Source organism: Lepus europaeus, chromosome 4 (assembly GCF_033115175.1).
Source record: "Lepus europaeus isolate LE1 chromosome 4, mLepTim1.pri, whole genome shotgun sequence".
Lineage (NCBI taxonomy): Eukaryota > Metazoa > Chordata > Mammalia > Lagomorpha > Leporidae > Lepus > Lepus europaeus.
In genome coordinates this window covers 92,311,756-92,333,489 of record NC_084830.1, presented here as the reverse complement: position 1 = coordinate 92,333,489, position 21,734 = coordinate 92,311,756, and the positions used below count along the sequence as shown (strand labels likewise).

General features: G+C 40.1%; 1 protein-coding gene across 1 annotated transcript in view; it reads right to left on the bottom strand.

Annotated features, from left to right (window-relative positions):
• ST18 (ST18 C2H2C-type zinc finger transcription factor) overlaps positions 1 to 21,734 on the bottom strand; it is a 121,548-nt gene that overhangs the window by 79,957 nt on the left and 19,857 nt on the right. The window contains exon 7 of the mRNA XM_062189892.1: positions 15,072 to 15,252. Coding sequence (XP_062045876.1) covers positions 15,072 to 15,252 — 181 coding nt within the window. The remainder of the gene's footprint in view (positions 1 to 15,071; positions 15,253 to 21,734) is intronic.

The following is a 21,734-nucleotide window of genomic DNA, read 5'->3' as shown; positions in this document are numbered from 1 at the left end:
GAAAGAGGCTAACCAAATGTGTTAGAATGAAGATTTGTCAGATTTCTGATTTCAAGCATTTTGTATAAGTACCTAGAAATGGCATAATTGTTAATCACTGGTGGTTCTATATTTGAAGAACTTGTATACTATTTTCCATGTTCATAACAGCACTCTTTACAGTAGCCAAGACTTGGAAACAACCTAAACACCTATGGACAGAAGAATGGATAAAGAAAATCTGGTGTAGACATACAATAGCACATTATTCAGCCTTAAAAAAGAAGGAAATACTGCAATATGTGATAGTATGAATGAGCCTTCAGGACATTACTTTGAATAAAATAAGCTAGACACAGAAAGACAAATATTGCATTTATTTATATTCACTTATATGAATTTCTAAAGTAGCCAAACTGCTAGAACCAGAAAGTGGAAGTGTAGTTGCCAGGGGCTGGGGGATTACTCATCAAAAGGCTTGAAGTTTTAGTTAAACAAGATGAGTAAATCCCAGGGTCCCACAGTGCAGCATCATACCTACAGTCAACAAGAAGGCATGACACACTCCAACATTTAAACAAAGAAAGGATGGGATGGGCAGGCATTACGGCTCAGTGGATTAAACCACCACTTTGAATGCTCACATCCCATACTGAAGTGCCTGGATTTGATTCTTGCATCTGCTTCTAATACAGCTTCCTGCTAATATGCACCCTGGGAGACAGCAGGTGATGGCTCAAGTCCTTGAGTCTCTGTCACTTATGTGGGAGACCTTGTCTTTTTCTTTTTAAAGAGGAGCTTTTTTAAGAATAAGATTTTATATTTTATTTAGGTGAGATGTAGAGTTATAGAGAGAGGGAGAAACAGAGAGAAAGGTTCACTCCCCAAATGGCTGCAATGGCTGAAGCAGAGCTAATCTGAAGCCAGGAGCTTCTCTGGGTCTCCTACATGAGTGTAAAGTCCCAAACACTTGGGTCATCTTCCAGTGCTTTCCAAGGCCATAAGCAGAGAGCTGGATTGGAAGAGGAGCAGCTGGGACACGAACTAGTGTCTATATGGGATGCTGGCACCCCAGGCGGAGACTTAGCCTACTACACCACAGTGTCAGCCCCTCATATGGGAGACTTGAATGGAGTTTCTGGTTTCTGGCTTCAACCAGGCCCGACCCTAGCTGTTTTTAGCATCTGGGGAGTGAACTAGCAAATGAAAGAACCTTTTGTCTCACTCTCTCTCTGTCTCTCCCTTGCTAGATCTTTCGAATCAATAAAAATAAATAAATAAACTTTAAAAAAATAAAGAAGAAAGAGAAAGGAAAGAGAGAGAGGGAGAGGAAGAAGAGGAGACAGAGAAGAAGAGAAGGTGATAGAGGAAGAAGAGAAAGGGGAAGAAGACTCGGGCATCAAAGAACGTCTGTCAGTGAGATGTAGGGTGCTGTGGGTGGTTGACAAGGACAAGAGGGTTGACAATCAGACTGGTTTCTTTTGATGCTTGAGGTGATGAATGGAGCTGAACACATATGACCTGTAATATCCTTATGAACTTTATCTGATTAACATTATCATGCAAATTTACTCACAAAGACAAATAACATTATCCAGAATTATGTGACTGCTTACTGATAGGGCTGATATTTGAACCCTCCTATACTGCACCCCAGGATTCAAGCTCTTTCTTCATGTTATCCAATCAGGAAAATAGGTTTGGGTAATTTCTGTAAGCACTTGACAACTGGTTGAAATAGACCCTGGAGAAAACAGGCACGTCTCTAGCCAGAAGGAAGGTTCCTGTCCCTGCACCTTGCCCAGAGATTTGGGCATGGATATAAGACAGGACAGTCAGCCAATCTGAGGATGATGCTGAGCTGCAGAATCAAAGCCATGTTTCCAAACGCAATGGAGGCCTCCCTTGCCTTCCACTCGCCCCCTCAAGCCCTCCCCCAAGTGTCCTTAGCCTGGAACAAGCAGTAGAATGACCCAGTGAGGTGACATACAATGGTAACAAAAATCAAGTTCAGTATTTGGGTCCAAATAATAGCTGTGCAAGTATAGGAAAGAGAGATGTGTAATGTTGTACCAAAAGTACAAATGTAGCTTAACAAATCATTGTATTTGATTGTAAGGTTATATGAAACGGCTTCAGAAAGCTGTGTAGTATGAAACACATAGCTGAATTCTTTGAAACATCCAACTCCTCATCTACTAAACAAGACTAATAATTTCTATATCACATGTTTTGTAGATGAATGAAACCAAATCTGTGATGGTAGTGACAAAAACAGGCGAAAATTGAGGGGGTCTGACTCCCAGCTCAGTGCTCCCTGGATTCCATCCGCACTGGTGAGCTGTTACTTTGCAGCATTGCAAACTCTCACCCAGGCACACAACACAAATGTATGCATGCCTGCATGTCCATAAATGCATTCTCCTTTTTTACATATTATTTATATTTACATAAATTGCCTTAGATTTAGCAGTAACATTTGCTTTAAATCTCACATTCTGTGCATTTTTCTCTTGCAAAATACCCACGGCCCAGGCAGCATTTGGAGCTAAAATGAAAGGCTTTATAATAAATATTACCCTTTGTGTGTGCATGGAAAATGGTCCCTTTTCCCAGTTTTCCCTGAGGGCACACTATTTTGGCTTTATTGTGACACTTCACTGTGACACGGCAATGAGGGAAAGCCATGCTTTACATGTCACTGAGAGAAATGCCACAAAATGCTAACATATCTTCTCAAGGTTGCCAGAAATCATTTCCACTGGGTTGTGTTTTCCCATCTGCGGAGCTCTGAAATGCTAAGGAAATAAATGAGCTCTATTATCTATATTTTTCTAGTAGATGAAAAAAGAAGAAAAAAAAACACTCAGTCCTGCATTTATTGTTCTATTCAATCAAACTGTTGCTTTAAACATCCAGAGTTCCCCAGGGAAGTTTATCAATGCACCAAGTATCTTTCCATACCATATTTCAGGTTTTGACTTTATTAAAATATCTGCAAATATCTGTATATTTAATCTAGGAAAAACTTTCTGGTTTTATATTTGAGAAATGCTTCATTTTAGAAAATTTGGAAACAGTATTCTCTTTGATGACAAGGTATGACTGTGACTGAGTATTTTTTGGAAAAATCATTGAGGCAAACCACAATAAGATATTAATGATAGAGTAATACTAGAACTACATGTAAAGTCAAATGCATTGAGCTTGCAGTTGCAGAAAAGGCACAGCAAATTAGGAAACTGTGAGACACCAATATCTGTCTAATAAGTACAGTTTTTCAGTTTATTTTCTATACCATTAAATTTCCAGTGTAGGTTATATGACAAATTTAAAATATAGGTTCAGCAGCAGATTCTCTGAAAAAATACCCCCAAAATAATAAAACAGAGAAGTAAAATGGAGATTGGTGACTCCTGAATCCAAAGAAACCATTTATATGCTCCAAAATTTTCAGGGAAATTCTTAAGCAGCTATTCTGACTGATTTTTCTAATTAGGCAGAGCCCTACAGACTCATTCAAAGGAGCCAAGAAGTGAGTATGAACTTGAGTCAAGACTAAGAAGATTGACTGAAAAAAAGCTATGATAATTAAAAAAAGAAAAATAAATTTTATTTGTAGAGACATGATTGTGTATAAGTCCAAAATAATTTACAGATAAAATTTCAACATAAGGAAATACATTTCATGAGGTCACTATTATGTGCCAGGGGATTCCAATACAATGCCTTCAAGACTACATGTACCAATGCCATCTCACTAGTCCAAGTGATCAATTTCAGTTCACAATTGAACACACTGATAGGTCTAAGAGTCAAAGGGATCACATAAACAAGACTAGTGTCTGCTAATACTAACTGATAGAATAAAAAAGGGAGAGCATGATCCAACATGGGAAGCGGGATACACAGCAGACTCATACAATGGCAGATGTCCTAAATAGCACTTTGGCCTCAGAATCAGCCCTTAAGGCATTCGGATATGGCTGAAGAGCCCATGAGGGTATTTTAGGCATGGAAAGCCAAGACACCCTGGGGGAAAAAAAAAAAGACCTAAATGAAAGATCTCTGTGAGTGAGATCCCAGTGGAAAGAATGGGGCCATCAAAGAAGGATGTACCTTTCTTTGAAGGGAGGAGAGAACTTCCACTTTGACTATGACCCTATCAGAATAAGATCAAAGTCGGCGAACCCTAAAGGCTTCCATAGCCCTCGCAACTCAGGACTAGAGCCTAGGGAGATTACTGACGCCATAAACAAGAGTGTCAAATTGTTAAGTCAACAACAGGAGTCACTGTGTACTTACATCTCATGTGGGATCTGTCCTTAATGTGTTGTCTAATGTGAAGTGATGGATAACTAGTACTGAAACAGTATTTTTACACTTTGTGTTTCTGTGTGGGTGCAAACTGATGAAATCTTTACTTAGTATATACTGAATTGATCTTCATTACATAAAGATAATTGAAAATGAAAAAAAAAACCTAGTGTTAAATTGGAAATTGCATAGAAAATTAATTAATTTTTAAAAAATATCATGTAGGATCTCTGTCTTTAATGTGCTGTACACTCTTATTTAATGCTATAACTAGTACTCCAACAGTATTTTTTCACTTTGTGTTGCTATGTGGGGGCAAACTATTGAAATCTTTGCTTAACATATACTGAACTGATCTTCTGTATATAAAGAGAATTGAAAATGAATCTTGATGTGAATGGAAGGGCAGAGGGAGCGGGAAAGGGGAGAGTTGTGGGTGGGAGGGAAGTTATGGGAGGGGGGAGCCATTGTAATCCATAAGCTGTACTTTGGAAATTTATATTCATTAAATAAAAGTTAAAAAAAACAAAAAGAAAGTTTCTATAATGGAAAATGCTATTAATACAAATGTTTGAGAATTAAAAAGTCTAATGATCTTGTGTTACTAGACATGATAGTTATCTTAATGAGAAAGCCCCAGAGGCCTAAAGGGTTAAATACTTGTAAAATCCTACAGGTGCTTTCCAAAATACTGTGAAGTAAGCAAGTGCCTCTTGTTGGCTGATGAGTTTATAATTTTAAACATGGCAACTTAAAGTCTTTTGTCATCCACAGTTATATATGATTTGCTGCTCATAAAACTAAAGTGTTGTTGGTTCTGTGTTTAACTGTCCTCCTATATGTTCCTATGGACTTTTTCCAGCCACTTCTATTGTATTCAGTACTTTGGGATGGCTCTGTAAACAGATGAAGCCAATAATGTATTAACAGTACCAACTGAGAGAAAGTATGGTTAACTGAGGTTACTAAAAAGAAAAAGCGATTCAAATCAATTGGCAATCTACAAAAAGAGTTAAAGATTTTAAAAGCTATTATTAAAATTGCTATATTGGTCTACTATGCTATGTTATATGTGTGTACATATTGTATGTCCACATGGGAAAATTTTATTAAGAATTTTATTTTAATTGGCTTATAGATAAGATTGTCCATAAATTTAAGCTGCTAAAATTAATCAAAGATACATTTTAATTTGTGTGACCTGAATCTCTGCATCATATGTTTTATACTTGTTGGTAGAAAGAAACTAAAAACATTTTATATGGTTGTGCTTAAGTTTACTGGTTAAACAAACTACACCATGTTAGATATTTAAGAGGTGTTTCCAAATACATGATTCTTAAAATTTATAGAAGGCATTGGACCTTCTGCTAAATGTTTTCTTAAGTTGTTATCTAATGGTTGAAACTGTTTGCTAAGTATTCATGTAATATTGCTGTTGTCAGCAAGCGATCTAGGACTTGCTCCCTCATTTCTCTATTCTAAGCCCAACTTGTTCTTTCATCTCTCTATTCTCTTCAAGGTAGGAAACTAATTCTATTATGAAGGAATCTGTAGGATGCACAATTTCATCTTTAGACCTTATAAAAGAGATGGCTAACATTTTTCTGTAATAGCATAGCCAAAATAAGAGCTTAAATAATAATCTCATAGCTAGATTCACTTCGCCATCAGTGAAGTATACAGTAAGTAGAAAAAAAAAAAACCTCCCTTTCAGACCAAAGGGAAAGAAAGTTTTAAAGTGAGAATATAATTTTCCTCATGGGCATTGTCTACCTTAGAAAAACTACTACAGAACATGCCTGTGACTATAGACTTGTGGTTCAGGCCACCGAAGATTAGAGATGGGACTTGGGCACTCCCTTGACTTGCATCCTCTGGTCTGCTTTAACACAAACCAGGAGAAAAAGAAAGCTAGGCATCAGAAGCAATGGGTGGCAGGCCTATTAATGGCTGATCTGTACAGTGATCTGGCCTCAAGGAGACCCAACAGGCCAGTCCACTGCAGTGGCTTTCAAGGTGTTAAGCCTGGACTTCAGCAGAAGTCAGCTTGTGAAGAGCCCTGGCAGCTCTGCCAAGAGTTGGATCACTGGAAATGGACCTGCCCTGGAGTCGAAGGATGCCCAGGTCAGAGCCACAGATCTTATTGGCTCCAAGCTGAAAAGCCCTTCACTCAGCCCAACTTCCAAAGTGACCACTGCAGCTGAGGGGATGGTCAAGTAGGGTCCGCAACATTGCAGGTAGAACTGTAAATTTCTTGTTAGAGATGCCACCTGCCTTTACCTGGCCAGCTCTCCTCCCAGGCTAGCCAAGTAATGAAAGTCAACAGAGTGCCTTCCCCTAGGAGGTTCGCACCTCCCTTAGGATGTACCCCATGTGAAGAGATAGATAGGTCTGGGCCTCTTAACTTACAAGGCCTAAAGCCCAACAGATTGTTATCAAGCCCCTTCTGTCAGGTTCTATTTGCCTCTCAATCAGAAAACTTAATTGTAGCTTAGACAGCACCTTTCTTAGCTCCTCTAATAATGACTCTGTCCTTTGTTCTAGACCCTGTGTAGCGCACTTGGGCCTCATTCCTTTGTAATCATAACCCCTACTCTACCACCAATGGCTCTACTCCCAACCTGTGTGTACTGATGGTCCTCTTCCCCACTTAATGCTGTATAATTGTTCAGACCTGGTTAATGCCACTCTTAGGATCATTGGTTACTATCCTCACCCTGTCTTTTATGACTTTGTCTAAATATGATCAGAGTCGGTGAACTTGGAAGGCTTCCATAGCCTTGGCAACTCATGACAAGAGCCTAGGGTGGTTACTGGCGCCATAAACTAGAGTGTCAATTTGTTGGGTCAACAACAGAAGTCACTGTGCACTTGTTCCTCATGGGGGATCTCTGTCCTTAATGTGTTGTACATTTTGATTTAATGCTATAACTAGTGCTCAAACAGTACGTTTCACTTTGTGTTTCTATGTGGGTGCAAACTGTTGAAATCTTTACTTAATGTATACTCAATTGATCTTCTGTATATAAAGAGAATTGAAAATGAATCTTGATGTGAATGGAAGGGGAGAGGGAGCAGGAGATGGGAGGGTTGTGAGTGGGAGGGAAGTTATGGGAGGGGGAAGCCATTGTAATCCATAAGCTGTACATTGAAATTTATATTCTTTAAATAAAAGTTAAAAAGAAAAAGAAATGAAGCCATTTGATGAAATTTGTTCCATTTAGATTATAATCCTCGGCCGGCACCAAGGCTCACTAGGCTAATCCTCCACCTGTGGCACCGGCACTCTGGGTTCTAGTCCCAGTTGGGGCGCCGGGTTCTGTCCTGGTTGCTCCTCTTCCAGTCCAGCTTTCTGCTGTGGCCCAGGAAGGCAGTGGAGGATGGCCCAGGTCCTTGGGTCCTGCACCCACATAGGAGACCAAGAGGAAGCACCTGGCACCTGGCTCTTGGCTTCGGATTGGCACAGTGTGCCGGCTGTAGTGGCCATTTGGGGGGTGATCCAATGGAAAAGGAAGACCTTTCTCTCTGTCTCTCTCTCACTAACTCTGCCTGTTAAAAAAAAAAGAAGAATATAATCCTCAACTTTTTCCTAAAGGATAGTTGACCATTATGTTGAGATATTGTTGGAAAATTTGCTTTGACTCAGGAGAGGACAGAATTCTTTATGCACTGAGCACAAAATAAGGCAAGTTTAAAGAGAAGTGAAGTTCTTTTAGTTGAAATTGCTTTGCAAAAGTCCTCAAGTGACACTGATGAGTACATTTTTTTTCCCGGTGTGCCGGCACTGCAAGGCGGAAGATTAGCCTATTGAGCTGCAGCGCCGGCCCCTTAAGTGACGCTGATGAGTACATTTTGCCTAATTATCCAATATGCAAAATATTTAAAGAACCATGTCTGAGTTCATTTGCATTCCTCACTGCAATACTAAGGCAATACAATCTTTACCTAGAATAGTGATTATTAATTAATGCAACTGACTTTTGTATTTACTGTTTTTGCATAGTTCTAGATAAAGTAAAACAACAATTTTTCAGCAAGATCAGTGCATATGTACAGTACTATTTCCCAGTTTATATATTTATAAGGATAGTTACACATTGAATAAATATGTAATTAGTAACAAATTAACATTTGTTTAGCAATATTCTAAATTTCAAGGAAATAGTTGGAAAAATATCTTTCTGGAGTTTGTATTACACAGAAAAGAGAAAAAAATGTAGTTGAATAAAATACATGGTCTATTTGAAGGGATAAGCACCTGGCTCCTGCCATCGGAACAGCGCGGTGCACCGGCTGCAGCGCGCTACCGCGGCGGCCATTAGAGGGTGAACCAACGGCAAAAGGAAGACCTTTCTCTCTGTCTCTCTCTCTCTCTCTCACTGTCCACTCTGCCTGTCAAAAAAAAAAAAAAAAAAAAGAGAATAGAGTCACAACTTTAGATAAGGTGTTCAGGAGAGGCTCCACTCAGAAGATTAAATTTTGGTAATATCTGAAGGAAGGCTGTGAGAAAACATGCTGGGCATGGGGAGGGGGTGGAATTATAGGCAGCAGGAGAAGGAAGTGCACAGGTCCCCAGTACTGTGCACGGCCTGTTTGATAACAACACAGCAAGCGGGTTGGGAAGAACTAGGAGACCAGGTCAGGAAAACAAAATATCTGATCTGGATGATGTGGAGGACCACAGACCGTTTTTGGAACTTTCACTCTGAATGAGGTAGGACAACTTTTTGGGATCCTGACATGTTCTGGTTTGTAGTTTATGAAGATTACACTGGCTTCTTTATTGAGAACAGACTGAAGGTGGCAATGCTAGAAACACAGTGGTCACGAGGTTATTGCAAAAAAACAGATGAAAGATGATGGTGGGTTCATACTATGATACTACCAGTATATATATATATATATATATATATATATATATATATATATATATATATGGGGGGGGAGAGAGAGAACAGAACAGGCAGTCAGATTCTGAATATACTTGAAAGAGGAAGCAGGTAGAGTTAATGGGCAATTAGATACGCAATGTAAGAGAAAGTGAGGAACCAAAGATAACAGCAAGGTTTTTGGCTTAAGATCTGGAACCCAGTGGTTACCATTGCTGAGATTGGAAAGATTCAAACAAGCAGGATTTGCGAGAGTTGACCAGGAGTTCAATCTGGAATATGTTAAATTTGACAAGCTTACTGCATACAGAAGCAGAATAGGAACATTTTAGTTGATATACTCAAAATATTAAATCTCAGGAGTGCCCTGTATCCATGAACTCAGAAGTCCTATTCTCCCTGTATTTGATGAATATAATGCAGAAGCTTCTTCTTCTTCTTCTTTTTTATTTTTATTTATTTTTTTTGCAAGATAAGGCATACTTCCACCTCCCCTCTTTGCCCCCTGAACAATAACAAGGTCAACACACAACATCACTTGGCTTGCTAAGGGTAGGAAGGGTCTACATGCCAAACAAGCTGCAGGATGGAACTAATATGTATGGCAGGAGCAGAAGGAGTGCATATGGGCTGGATCCTGGGGGTGCTGGATCAAATGGATGGAATATCAAGCTGGGTAAGGGAAAGTTGGTGTGGAAGCCATCTCTCATGTTATAGGATTTAACACCCTGTCAAGGACCCTGGGAGATGGTACTCATACTCTGCTAGACTTGCTCTTAGAAGCTAGTGGAGCAATGGCTCACACTAATTAGCAATTTTAGAACTGCCATTGCCAATAATAAGAAGGTGATTGAAAGGTGCAGAGAAATGCTGTTCTAGAATTGTTATCTTACAAAGCAAAGGATATCCACCTTCCTCTTCCCCACCCCCTGAAAAAAATCACAACTCCTTTCTGAGTCTGGAACACAATGACTAAAGGAGAGGCCAGTTTCCCTTGAGGAAGGCCTCTGAAACATCATATCGGTACAGAGTAATGCCCCCTATCCTGAATCCTTTCCCATAAGGACCTATGATCATTTACTTGGAGAACAATTCTCCAAGGAGAAATGATTGCACATGCACTTCAAAGACTGTGGACCCAGTGTCCCAGCTGATACCTTGTAGGGGATGAAGCTTTTCAGTGGTTCCTCTTAGAGTGGGAGGATGTGGGGGAAGCTCATAAACACAACCCTGTCCCAGAGTGTGTCCTGGCTCATGAAACTACCTCATGGTTATACCACTAGTCTCAGCATGAACAGCTCAGTGTGTGTGTATGCGGGTGGGCAGGTGCATGTGTGTGTGTGTGTGTGTGTATACTAGAACGTGGATACATTGGGATATATTCCTCTAATAAAATGGAAATCCTAAATGAATCCTCCAGAACTTTTTCCTTCTATCACCAGTATAGTAAATTCAAAACATTATATTCTGGAGGGAACATCATAGATTAATACCATCTTGGTCCCTGCTGCTCTTCTATTTAATCTGCCAGTGTAGACTCTACAAGACTGATCCTGGACGTGAACAGAGGGTCACCTCAAACTCAGACAAGTAATAATTTCAACTGTAGCTGCTATGCCAAAATATAGGATGCTTGCTTGAATGGATTAATGTAGGTTGAGCATCCTTACTCTAATACAAAATCTGAATTCTTCTAAAATCTGAAACTTTTTGAGTGCAGACATGATTCCACAAAGGGAAAATTTCACACCTGATGTCACGTGATGAGCCACAGTCAAAACAAGTGCAGGGCCAGTGTTGTGGCGCAGCAGATAAAGGTCCCTGCAAAGCCAGCATCTCACACGGGCATCAGTTTGAGCCTGGGCTGCTCCACTTCTGATACAGCTCTCTTTTTAAATTTTTTAAAATATTTTTATTTAATTATTTATTTGAGAAGCACAGTTATAGACAGAGAGAGGTAGAGACAGAGAGAAAGGTCTTCCATCTGCTGTTTCACTCCCCAAATGGCCACAACAGCTGGAACTGGGGTGATCTGAAGCCATGAGTCAGGAGCTTCTTCTGGTTTCCCATGTAGGTGCAGGGGCCCAAGCACTTGAGTCATCTTCTGCTGCTTTCCCAGGCCACAAGCAGAGAGCTGGATTGGAAGAGGAGCAGCCAGGACACAAACAGGTGCCTATATGGGATGCTGGCGCTAGAGGAAGAGACTTAGCCCTCTATGCCACAGCACCAGCCCATAGCTACCTTCTAATGGCCTAGGAAAAGCAGGAGAAAATGGTACCTCCCATCTGGAGCAGCCCTGCCATATGAACCAATGGATGAAAGTTTCTATCTCTCCTCTCTCTCTCTCTCTCAATCTCTTTCTCTCTCTCTCCCTCCATCTCTGTAACTTTGACTTTTAAATAAATAAATGAGTCTTTAAATAAAAAACCCATAAGTGTGCTATAATTTATCAAATTACCTTCAGACTGTGTAGAAAGTGAAATTCAAACACACTTTTTTCGTTTAGATTTGGGTTCTTTCCCCATGTTATCTCATTATGCTTATGCAAATATTCCGAAATCCAATAAATAAATAAATAAATAAATAAATCTGAGATCAGAAGCAATTCTAGTTCCAAACATTTCAGATAAGAGATATTCAACTCGTGCATGTCTCTGTTAAGGCAAATACATTCTTTTCTATTCATATCAGGAAGCAGAACCAGGAGCAGTTACCATTCTGCTGACAAGGCAAAGAGTGTAGATTTATGATCTTGCTGAGAGTTGTGCCAACTCTGTTGCCCTTTGTCATAGTAGAAGTTGAAGGGAGCTGGATAATCTCAACATCCCACAGATCAACATACTATGAAATAATATTGATGACATCATGCTAACAAGAACAGATAGGCACAAACTGGCAAGTATTTGGGAGGTTTTGGCAAGATATCTGTGTTTGAGAGGTGGAAGATAAATCCAACAACGTTTCAGAGCACACCATATCAGTGAAGTGTTTAGGGAGTCAGTGGTCTGCAGCAAACTAGCATGAGGCTGTTTATGATAATGTACATTGTACTGTATTTCACACTTCCACTACCAAGAAGCAAGTATAATGACAAATTTGCCTTTTTTTTTTTTTTTTTTTGGTCCTGGGGATCACATATCCCACACTTGGGAGTACTATTCTAATTCATTCATTGAGAGACAAGATGATCATCAGTTTTGAATGGGCTGTAGAACAAGTCCAGGCTGCAACATGGGAAGCCTTGTTTCTTGGGCTGTATAACCTGGTAGAGCCCATCATTTGTCTACGTATTTGTAATACAAAAAAATGCCAATGGAATGTATGACAAGATCTAATGGAAGAATCACAACACAGACCCACAGGGCACTTGAACAAGGCCATGTCATTTGCAGCAGAAAATTATGTACTACTAGAAAAATAGCCTATATAGAGACAGAATCCCCGGTCATGGGGTCAGAGCTGGTCAACATGAGCTAGAGTCTGTTAGCTCCAACCAGTTATAATGTTAAGCAGGACTAAACATAATCCATCATGATATAGATGTGATAAAATTAGGCTAAAGAAATTCCAGAGGGTGGAAGTACATCCTATGTGGAGGCAGTCCAGACTCCCTTGATGTCCTCTACTATCATACCTTGTCCTCAACTACCACAGGTGGGGTATGTGAGAGGACTCCTGAATGTCAACTACAAGGGGAAAAAAGGGTTAACTTAGTTTATAAACAAGATGACTTAGCACTTGCATGCAATATGAAACTGGCCTGCAGGTCACCACTTAGGGTTGGTTGTGAAAGGAGCAGAAGAGAAGAAACCTTTCCAAAGAACAAAATAACCAGGCAGGGAAGGGATGCAACTCATTCTCAATTTTCTATGGAGAGAAAAGTAGACAAAGGAAGAAAATATGTGGATTTGTGAGCAAAGTGAATAGCTTAGCTGGTAAGGTATGGACTGAAATTTTGTAATAGGAAAATAATAGGTTTAGCTGGGAGATTAAGGATAAGGAGGTCTGAGGAAAAGGTGTGTATATGGGTAGACTTACAAGACTTAGCATGAAATGTGAAGATCTTAACCTCGCATAGCAACACTCACAGAGAGCATTTGCCATGGGAAAGGCATTAAACCACAAATCATACAGAATGATCTGGTCAGATGAAGTCATTCAGCTTCTGTCTTCAGTCTTCCCATGGATGGCACAATAGGGTCATGAATGAAGCAGCACCAGCAGCAGGATTGAAATATTGAATGGGCCCAGTAGTTACTCCCACAGGTCCAAGTCCAATCTGCTTTCCAGTATGGTACCATTCCTAGAGGAAATTAAGCACCCACTAGACTTGTATCAATCTAGAAGGGGTAGCAGTCCAATTTGAATGGAATTTGAAGAGATTCTGAGTATGGGTTTGCCTTTCTTGCCTTCAAAGCCTCAGCTGGTACAATGGAGAGCAAACAGAATATCTGTCTACCATCAGGAAATCCTCATATGTCTCCTCAGATCAAGTGGCACACTTACTTTAACAATCATAGGGACACAATCACAGTACTCACTGATACTGGCCTGACAGAGCAATGAGATAGCCTCTTATAGGCATAGTTGAGATGTTAGCTTGGGGGTGCTACCTCGTGAGCATGAGGTGTCTTCCTGGGAGGCAATACATACTTTCAGTTAAAGACAATTACATAAGGCTATGTCCCCAATAGTCTGAATATATGGGTCCGAGAACTAAGAAGAGGAATTAGGTGTTACTGGGTTTGTCATGACTCCCAGTGAACAACTTGAAAGACTTCCATATTTAGGTTCTATGAGTTTAAAGATGTTGGTTCCCAAGGGAAGAATGCTTCCACCAGGTGCCACAGTAAGAGTCCTGTTAAACTTAAGATCTGAGGCCGGCGCCGTGGCTCAACAGGCTAATCCTCTGCCTTGCGGCATCGGCACACCGGGTTCTAGTTCTGGTCGGGGTGCATGGGAGACCAGGAGAAGCACCTGGCTCCTGCCATCGGATCAGCGCGGTGCGCCGGCCGCGGTGGTCATTGGAGGGTGAACCAACAGCAAAGGAAGACCTTTCTCTCTGTCTCTCTCTCTCTCTCTCTCTCTCTCACTGTCCACTCTGCCTGTCAAAAACAAAAACAAAAACAAAAACCCCTTAAGATCTGAAGACCACTCCATCATTTAAGCTTCTTGTTTTGAGAGATCTTCAGGCAAGGAAAAGTCACCATCCTGGCAGGAGGAATTGGCACTTATCACTGGGTGTGGTAGAGCTGCTATTATACCTTGAGGGCAAGAAAGGATACACTTGGCACCCAAGAGATTTACTGACTGTTCCAGGCCCAGATTTCACAGCAAACAAACAGGGCAACAACCAGAGAATCTGTAGATCATGGTGGCCAGGGGTTCAGATCCCTTAGGAATGAAGAAAGTCTTAGTCATGCCACCAAGTAAACCATGTAGACCAGCAGAGGTACTTGGCAAGGATGAAGGGACTAGTAGGAAGAGTAGGAGGAAAATGATCTTAATACGCAAAGTAAGTGGGTTAGTGGATACTGTAATGGATACTGTGGTGTGTCTCTACCCTCTCCTCCCTCCAGGAGTCAAGTACTCATTCCCCTCTGCTGGGAGTGGTGGGAACCAATGGGACTTCCCTGAGTCAATCTCTAGAATTTTCCTTCAGCCAGAAAAGCCATCTATCTTCAAATCACACCCCCAGGGAATAGCCAGTATTTACTCTGGCCTTAGGAAAGGCCAACTCTGAAGAGCAATCTAGCATCAGAGCTCTCAGCAGGATTGGCTGAGGCTTCTGTTGTAACTGCATTGCAATTAGGCTTCTTCCTCTGCCCAAGCTCACTTCTCTTATACCCAGCATATATGGTTCCCAAAAGCAGGTCCCCAAACCTTGTGCATACAAATCCCTGTCTCAGAGACTGATGTCCACTGAGGTTAAGATGTAAGGAGATCTTAGGTATTGTGGCCATACTCCTTCTCACATCTTTGTTCTGGTTGATTCCCTTCCAGACCCCTGAATGAGGAGGGTGAGGTGAAGGCCTGATGTATGTGGGTTTGCTTTTGACTCCATCTGAAGCCAGAATGCAAGGACAAAATTATAATAATAATCCACACAGAAAACCAACAGATATAGATGCTTTTGACATGAAAGACTAATGGTGAAAAAATATGCCAGGATATGTGACAACACAGTGAATTTCTTTGACATACGGTTGTCATATGGTTCCATTGGGATATCCATGCATGATGAGTCTTCAAAATTATATATTCAATTTTAAAATCTAAAACAAAATCACATATTCCAGTGACTTTTTCAAAGAGATGCTATCATATCAGTGTAATAAAATATATAAAAGAATAAGATGTGTTCTCTATTTGTCAATAATTCACAATGGAACTTGAGAGAAAGTAAACGCAACAGACAAAAATAACTAACAGGAAAGAATATACATTTGAAACCAGTGACATATGCAGTAGTTGATACAGAGGGTGGGAGAGGAGGTAGACAGGGTAGTTCTAACAGACAATCAAGTCTGCTTTTACAATACCCCTCACTGAAATCTAATAACCTCACTGTTTTAAGGAAAACATAACCTAAACATTATGTACTCACAAGATAAATGTAGTATCCTAAATTCATGAATCATCTCTGGTAAAAACTTAGACAACTGGGCACACATGTCCCAGGGCAAGGACATGGTGAGACATGATGTCACATTTGATGAAATGTTTTAGTTTCTCTGTACTTTTTTAAAAAAAAATTGGAGCATGGTCATTATACTTCTTGTATCCCTCCACCCTAATACACTGTGCTGTGGGATACAGAGACAATTTAAAAGCATTGACGTGCTCTGCCCTTTTAGACAATCAAGAGACAGGACCCTGGGGAAAAGTTCAAGCCCTAGCCCCATACAATCATTTGAAAGAGGCCTGGTGATTCCTAAGAGAGTAATGGTGCACAAAAATATTACATAGCGAGGACTGTGGAGTTATTGTTAATTCTGGAAGGATAATTCCAGGATTCCATGAGCCAATTCTCTCAGCTATGTCTTAAAAACTTTGTGACCACACTCATGTTTACAGAGCTCTGTCAAGCTATAATGCCTAGCAGTAAACCTGTAATTTAAGCTTTTCCTATTACTCATGTCATAAATCCAGCTTCTAATAAGTTGTTGCTGTTTATCGATGGTTGGTTTGCTGTCATGGAACACTGATTCCATTGGCAAGGTTATTTGATAATATCAGGTTTATAAGAGAGGAGAAATTTTTTTCCATAAGGCCAGAGCTAATAGAAGCTTTTTCCTTATTTAATTGGGATTAAGTTTTATGAGAAATAAATTAATTGTCTAACATCCACAACAGAGTTTTTCCATGAAATGGTTGAGTGGTTAAAAGCCACATTGTAAAAATAATAAAGGGAATAAGAAACTTCCTCTGAACCCAAGGTACTAGGTAAATGCCATTAAGAAGTATCTGATAAACCTGCAGTGCCCTTCCATGCCTGGTGAATACTCTTTTCTGATGTCTTTATGGAAACAACTTGCTTCTATGCCAACATAGCATTTGGCATTTACCTTGCTTATAAAACTTATCTCTGAATTACAATAGTCTCCCCCCTGTAACCTGGAAACGTGTAAAAAAAGAACAGACACTCTTTCTTATTCATTTTCCTATCTCCTGTGCATAAAATAAGCTTGTGTCTTAGTAACATACTAGGTAAATCTTCATTAAAGGTGAACCCCACCCAGATGTAAGCACATAAAAGTGAACCATAGTGCTATGCCAACGTTGCCTTTCTTCAGGAGATGTCTCAAAAGCCACCCATTGAATGCACAGATGAGGGGCTGGCCCACCCATCTGAGGATGAGCATTCACTGATCTCTATATACCCTGAGAACATGTGTGTTTTTTCAAGATGATCAAAAAAAAGAGACATTGAAAAAGAGATGGAAGGTAAGTTGGCAAGTGAGTCAAGAAATCCCAAACTGACCAAATGTTCATGACACTGTGAACTATCAGTTCCAAACTACACTCTCCAGGACTGAAGACCAACCACATAGTTTTGAAGATAATTCAATCTTCACAAGAACCAAGTTTTTAAAGACACAACTACTCAATCATTAACTAAGACACTAAGCTTAAACCAAAATTGAGATTGGGTCCAATAGAAAACATAAATTTCCTCCAATTTATACCCAAAGGCAAACAATGTATGCTATTTAAATAATGTGGGTACTACCAATTCCTCTCTTTAACTTCTCATAGATTGCATAATTCAGTTAATGTACAGCCACAGCTTAACCATACAAGACATAAGTAGTTCTTAGGTCTCTTCAGAAACATGAGTTCATGGCTCATAGGGACACTTTGTGTTTCTTCGTGGGTACAAACTGATGTGATCTTTACTAATTATATACTGAATCGATCTTCTGTATATAAAGATAATTGGAAATGAAAAAAAAAAAACTCTGGTGTTAAATTGGAAATGGCATAGAAAATTAATTAATTTTTTAAAAAAATATTATGTAGGATCTCTGTCTTTAATGTGCTGTACACTCTTATTTAATGCTATAACTAGTACTCCAACAGTATTTTTTTTTTCACTATGTGTTGATATATGGCAGCAAACTGTTGAAATCGTTACCTAATATATACTAAACTGATCTTCGGTATATAAAGAGAATTGAAAATGAATCTTGATGTGATTGGAAGGGGAGAGGGAGCAGGAAAGGGGAGGGTTGCGGGTGGGAGGGAAGTTTTGGGAGGGGGAAGCCATTGTAACCCATAAGCTGTACTTTGGAAATTTATATTCATTAAATAAAAGTTTAATTTAAAAAAAAAAGAGAAGTTGAACATACTAAGATAAACTGAGAAAATTAGTAAGAGATGGATATCATGTGGATTTTTAAATCAAGACACTTAAAGAACTTAGAATTTAAATGCAAAGGGAGACTTTGGATGTGAGGGTGATCTGGCTGTGACATCTGTCACCCCATTGACAGGGTTAATTCGGCCGATCTAGCTGGCTAGGGTGGGTGTCCCCTTCTTCCCTCACCGCTCCATGTCCGTTCCTCCTGAAGCTGTGTGCTTGGGCAAAGAGGACGACCTTCCCTGCTAGAGGAGGACCGGTCTTCAGTCAAGGTTGTGCAAGTGGCTGTGCTCCCCTGCTAGAACCTTCAAACAAGCTCTCAAAGGGAGACTTATTCTTGTCTTTTGCTAGTAAATTTTGCTTCATTAAAACCACACTGTTATTTTACTATAACGAGTAATGCTTTAAAATACTTTCTATTAGGTATGTAAAGTAATGATACATACAATGCTACTTCAAGATGTTCATGGAAATGATAATTAAAAGATAAGTTTATTTTAGGGGCCAGCATTGTGGCACAGGGTTTAAGCCATTACTTGCAATGCAGGTATCCCATATTAGAGTGATGGTTTGAATCCTGGCTGCTCCACTTCCCATCCAGCTTCCTGCTAATGCCACCTGGGAAGATGATGGCTAACCTGGGAAGAAGAAGCAGAAGATGGCGCAAGTGCTTGGGCCCCTGCCACCCATGTGGGAGACCAGATGGAATTTCAGGCTCCTAACCATTGTGGCCATGTGGGGAGTGACCCCATCCCCCTGCTCTGGCTTATAAATAAATAAATTAATTAATTAAAAAATACCTATTTTTAAAAGATAAGCTTATTTTGGTGCAAAATACTTTTTAGTCCATGCACATGATTAGTCTTCAAAATGTTCATGAGAAAATGTGAATTATGAAAAAATTATGCCTAAAATTTCAAAATATTTTTCTACCAAAATAAACTTACCTTTTAATTCCACTTTGCACAAACACTTTGTAGTCCCTGTATATATGGTTTTCTTTTCTTTTTAAAATTTTTATTTATTTAGTTTCATTTATTTGAGACTCAGGGAGACAGAGACAGAGAAATTTCATCAGCCGGTTCACTCCCCAAATGCCCACATAAACCGTGACTGGGTCAAGCTGAAGCCAGGAGCCTGGAAGTCAACCTGGGTTTCCCATGTGAGTGGCAGAGACCCAAGTACTTGAGCCATCACCTGCTGCCTCCCAGGGTCCACAATAGCAGGAAGCTGGATCAGAAGCAGAACTAGGACTCAAGCCTAGGTCTACAATATGGGGTTCTGGTATCACAAGTGCTGTCTTAATCTCTGTAGCAAATTCCCACCCCACATGTGTGGTTTTCTATTTATTTTGCTAAAAAGAAGTGTAAAACTAAATATATCAAAAGATAAAGATTTTGCTTTGATTATGGAGAAATATAAAAATGAAATTTACATAACTAATGGACATTTGCCTTATCAAAATGACTACTTATGCAGGGAAGAGTTTTTTTTAAGATTTATATATTCATTTTCAAGGCAGAGTCACAGAGATGCAGAAGCAGAGAGAGAAAAAGAGGTCTTCCATCTGCTGGTTCATGCCCCAGACAGCCACAACAGCTGGAGCTGCGCTAATCCGAAGCCAGGAGCCTGGTGCTTTCTCCAGGTCTCCCATGTGGGTGTAGGAGCCCAAGGACTTGGTCCATCTTCTACTGCTTTCCCAGACCATAGCAGAGAGCTGGATTGAATTGGAGCAGCTGGGACTCAAACCGGCGTCCTTGTGAGATACTAGCACTGTGGTGGTGGCTTTACCTGCTATGCCACATTGCTGGCCCCGGAGAAGAGGTATTTAAAATAATCTTCCATTTAAATAAATTCAAAATAAGATTATTACATCATCTTAGTGATCTTTGGTAAGTATTTCATTACAGATTGTTTCTGTTAAAAAATTTAAATGTGAGTGAATAACAGAAGCAGCTTAACAATTTCAGTTAAATGGTTTCATTGAACTGAATTCAAAGGAACTCCTTTTTACTTTACTTAGTCAATTATCTGAATTCTTTTTTCTTTCCCTTGAAGTTTGTGTTTCTAAACAAAAAAGAAAATAATGGGAGCAGTGGAATTCCACGATAATGGGAATAAAAACCCTGTACTTATTTTTAAATATAATATTCTTAGAGGACTGCATACATTCCAATTTTTAGTGTGTGTTTACAAATACCCAAAAGAAACAGAAGTGTGCTCTCCTTTCATTTCTCCAGCACAGTATTTTATCTGATCTGAAATAGCAATTGTGCTACCAGCAGATATTTTGTTACCAGAATACGATTACAAACATAGTTAAATTTAAAAAGCAGGGGACTTAGGGGCTCTGAAGCATGGCGCGCGCGAGGGGATGGTGTTTGGAGTGAGTGGGAGGCGCGCTGGTGTCCGCTCTTCCCTCTGCTGCCTATGCTGGGTCTACAGTGCCATACCCACAAGGAGCAACCAACCCTAGTAGCTTTTCCCAGGTGGAAAAACGCTGTGAAGCTGGAAACCTCCAAATGCAAAGGAAAAGAAATCTAAAAACGCTAATATCATCATACTACAGACTTCTCTGCAGAGGCTGGTGGGACTTAATGGTTTCTCAGCTTCATGCGGGCGCAGACAAGATGCACCCGCTGTGGGAAGCATTTTTGGGACTTTGAATTTGGCTCCCTTCTTGAGCCATAGCTGGCGGGGGACAGGTCACTTTTGAAAGAGCTTCGCTGTGTGGCTTTGCTATGGAGTCCGGTGGGTCAGGGACATCCATTGCACTGTCAACTTAATGATAGATTTAATGGCTATGGATGGAAACATTGGGCTTCAGAACCATTGAAAGCCAAGCAGTGCCCATCTCCCAAAATCACCTCCATGAATGGTGCAGAAAACTTCATGCTGTTCTCCCTGCGTGCGTTCTGTTTTGTCTGACTTGGTGGTGTCTTACTGAGATGGTCTGTGGGGACTGATGTCCTGGGTGTCTTCTCCCCGGCTTTTGGATCTCAGGGTAGCACAGTGCCCAGGGCTGCCAGAGGTCAGGGCCTATCTATTAGGTCTATGCAAGCCAGAGGGAGCTCCTTCTGCAGTCAGAGGAGAAAACTTGCACGGCCTTCTAAGGCAAGAGAAGTACTTAACTTTGGAACCAATGTTGGAGTCATCGCAGTTACTTTATAAACAGAACACAAACTTGAAATTTTATTGCAGGTTGTTAATGAAGGCAGAACCAGTATGAAATGGGTACTGGCAAAACTCCATTTTGAAAACTCCATTTCAGCTCCCATTTTTAAATGGTTGCATCACAATGGCGTGAGACTGACTGTAAAATGCAATTAGGAAAAGGTCTTTTCTAAAGTTACTCTTGGCCAAAAATAACACAGGTAATTAATATTTCATTTGTGTCCCTAAACTCAAGTTTGGTTGAATTAGCCAGAGTTAATCTCTATTATACACCATGACCAAATCGACCAAGGATTGAATTCTTATGTCTGTGATGCAGGCACATCTTTACTGATCACAACTGTTCACAAAGTAAAAATCACTAGCTGACAGTGGGATTGGGAACCCTTTTGTTACTGAGGGTCAATTACTCCAAGAAACACTCAAACCAGGGACCATCTAAGCAAAACTGAGTTAATTTAGGAGGCTTAAGTGAAGACCAGGAATCATAAAGTAATCATAAAGGTCTC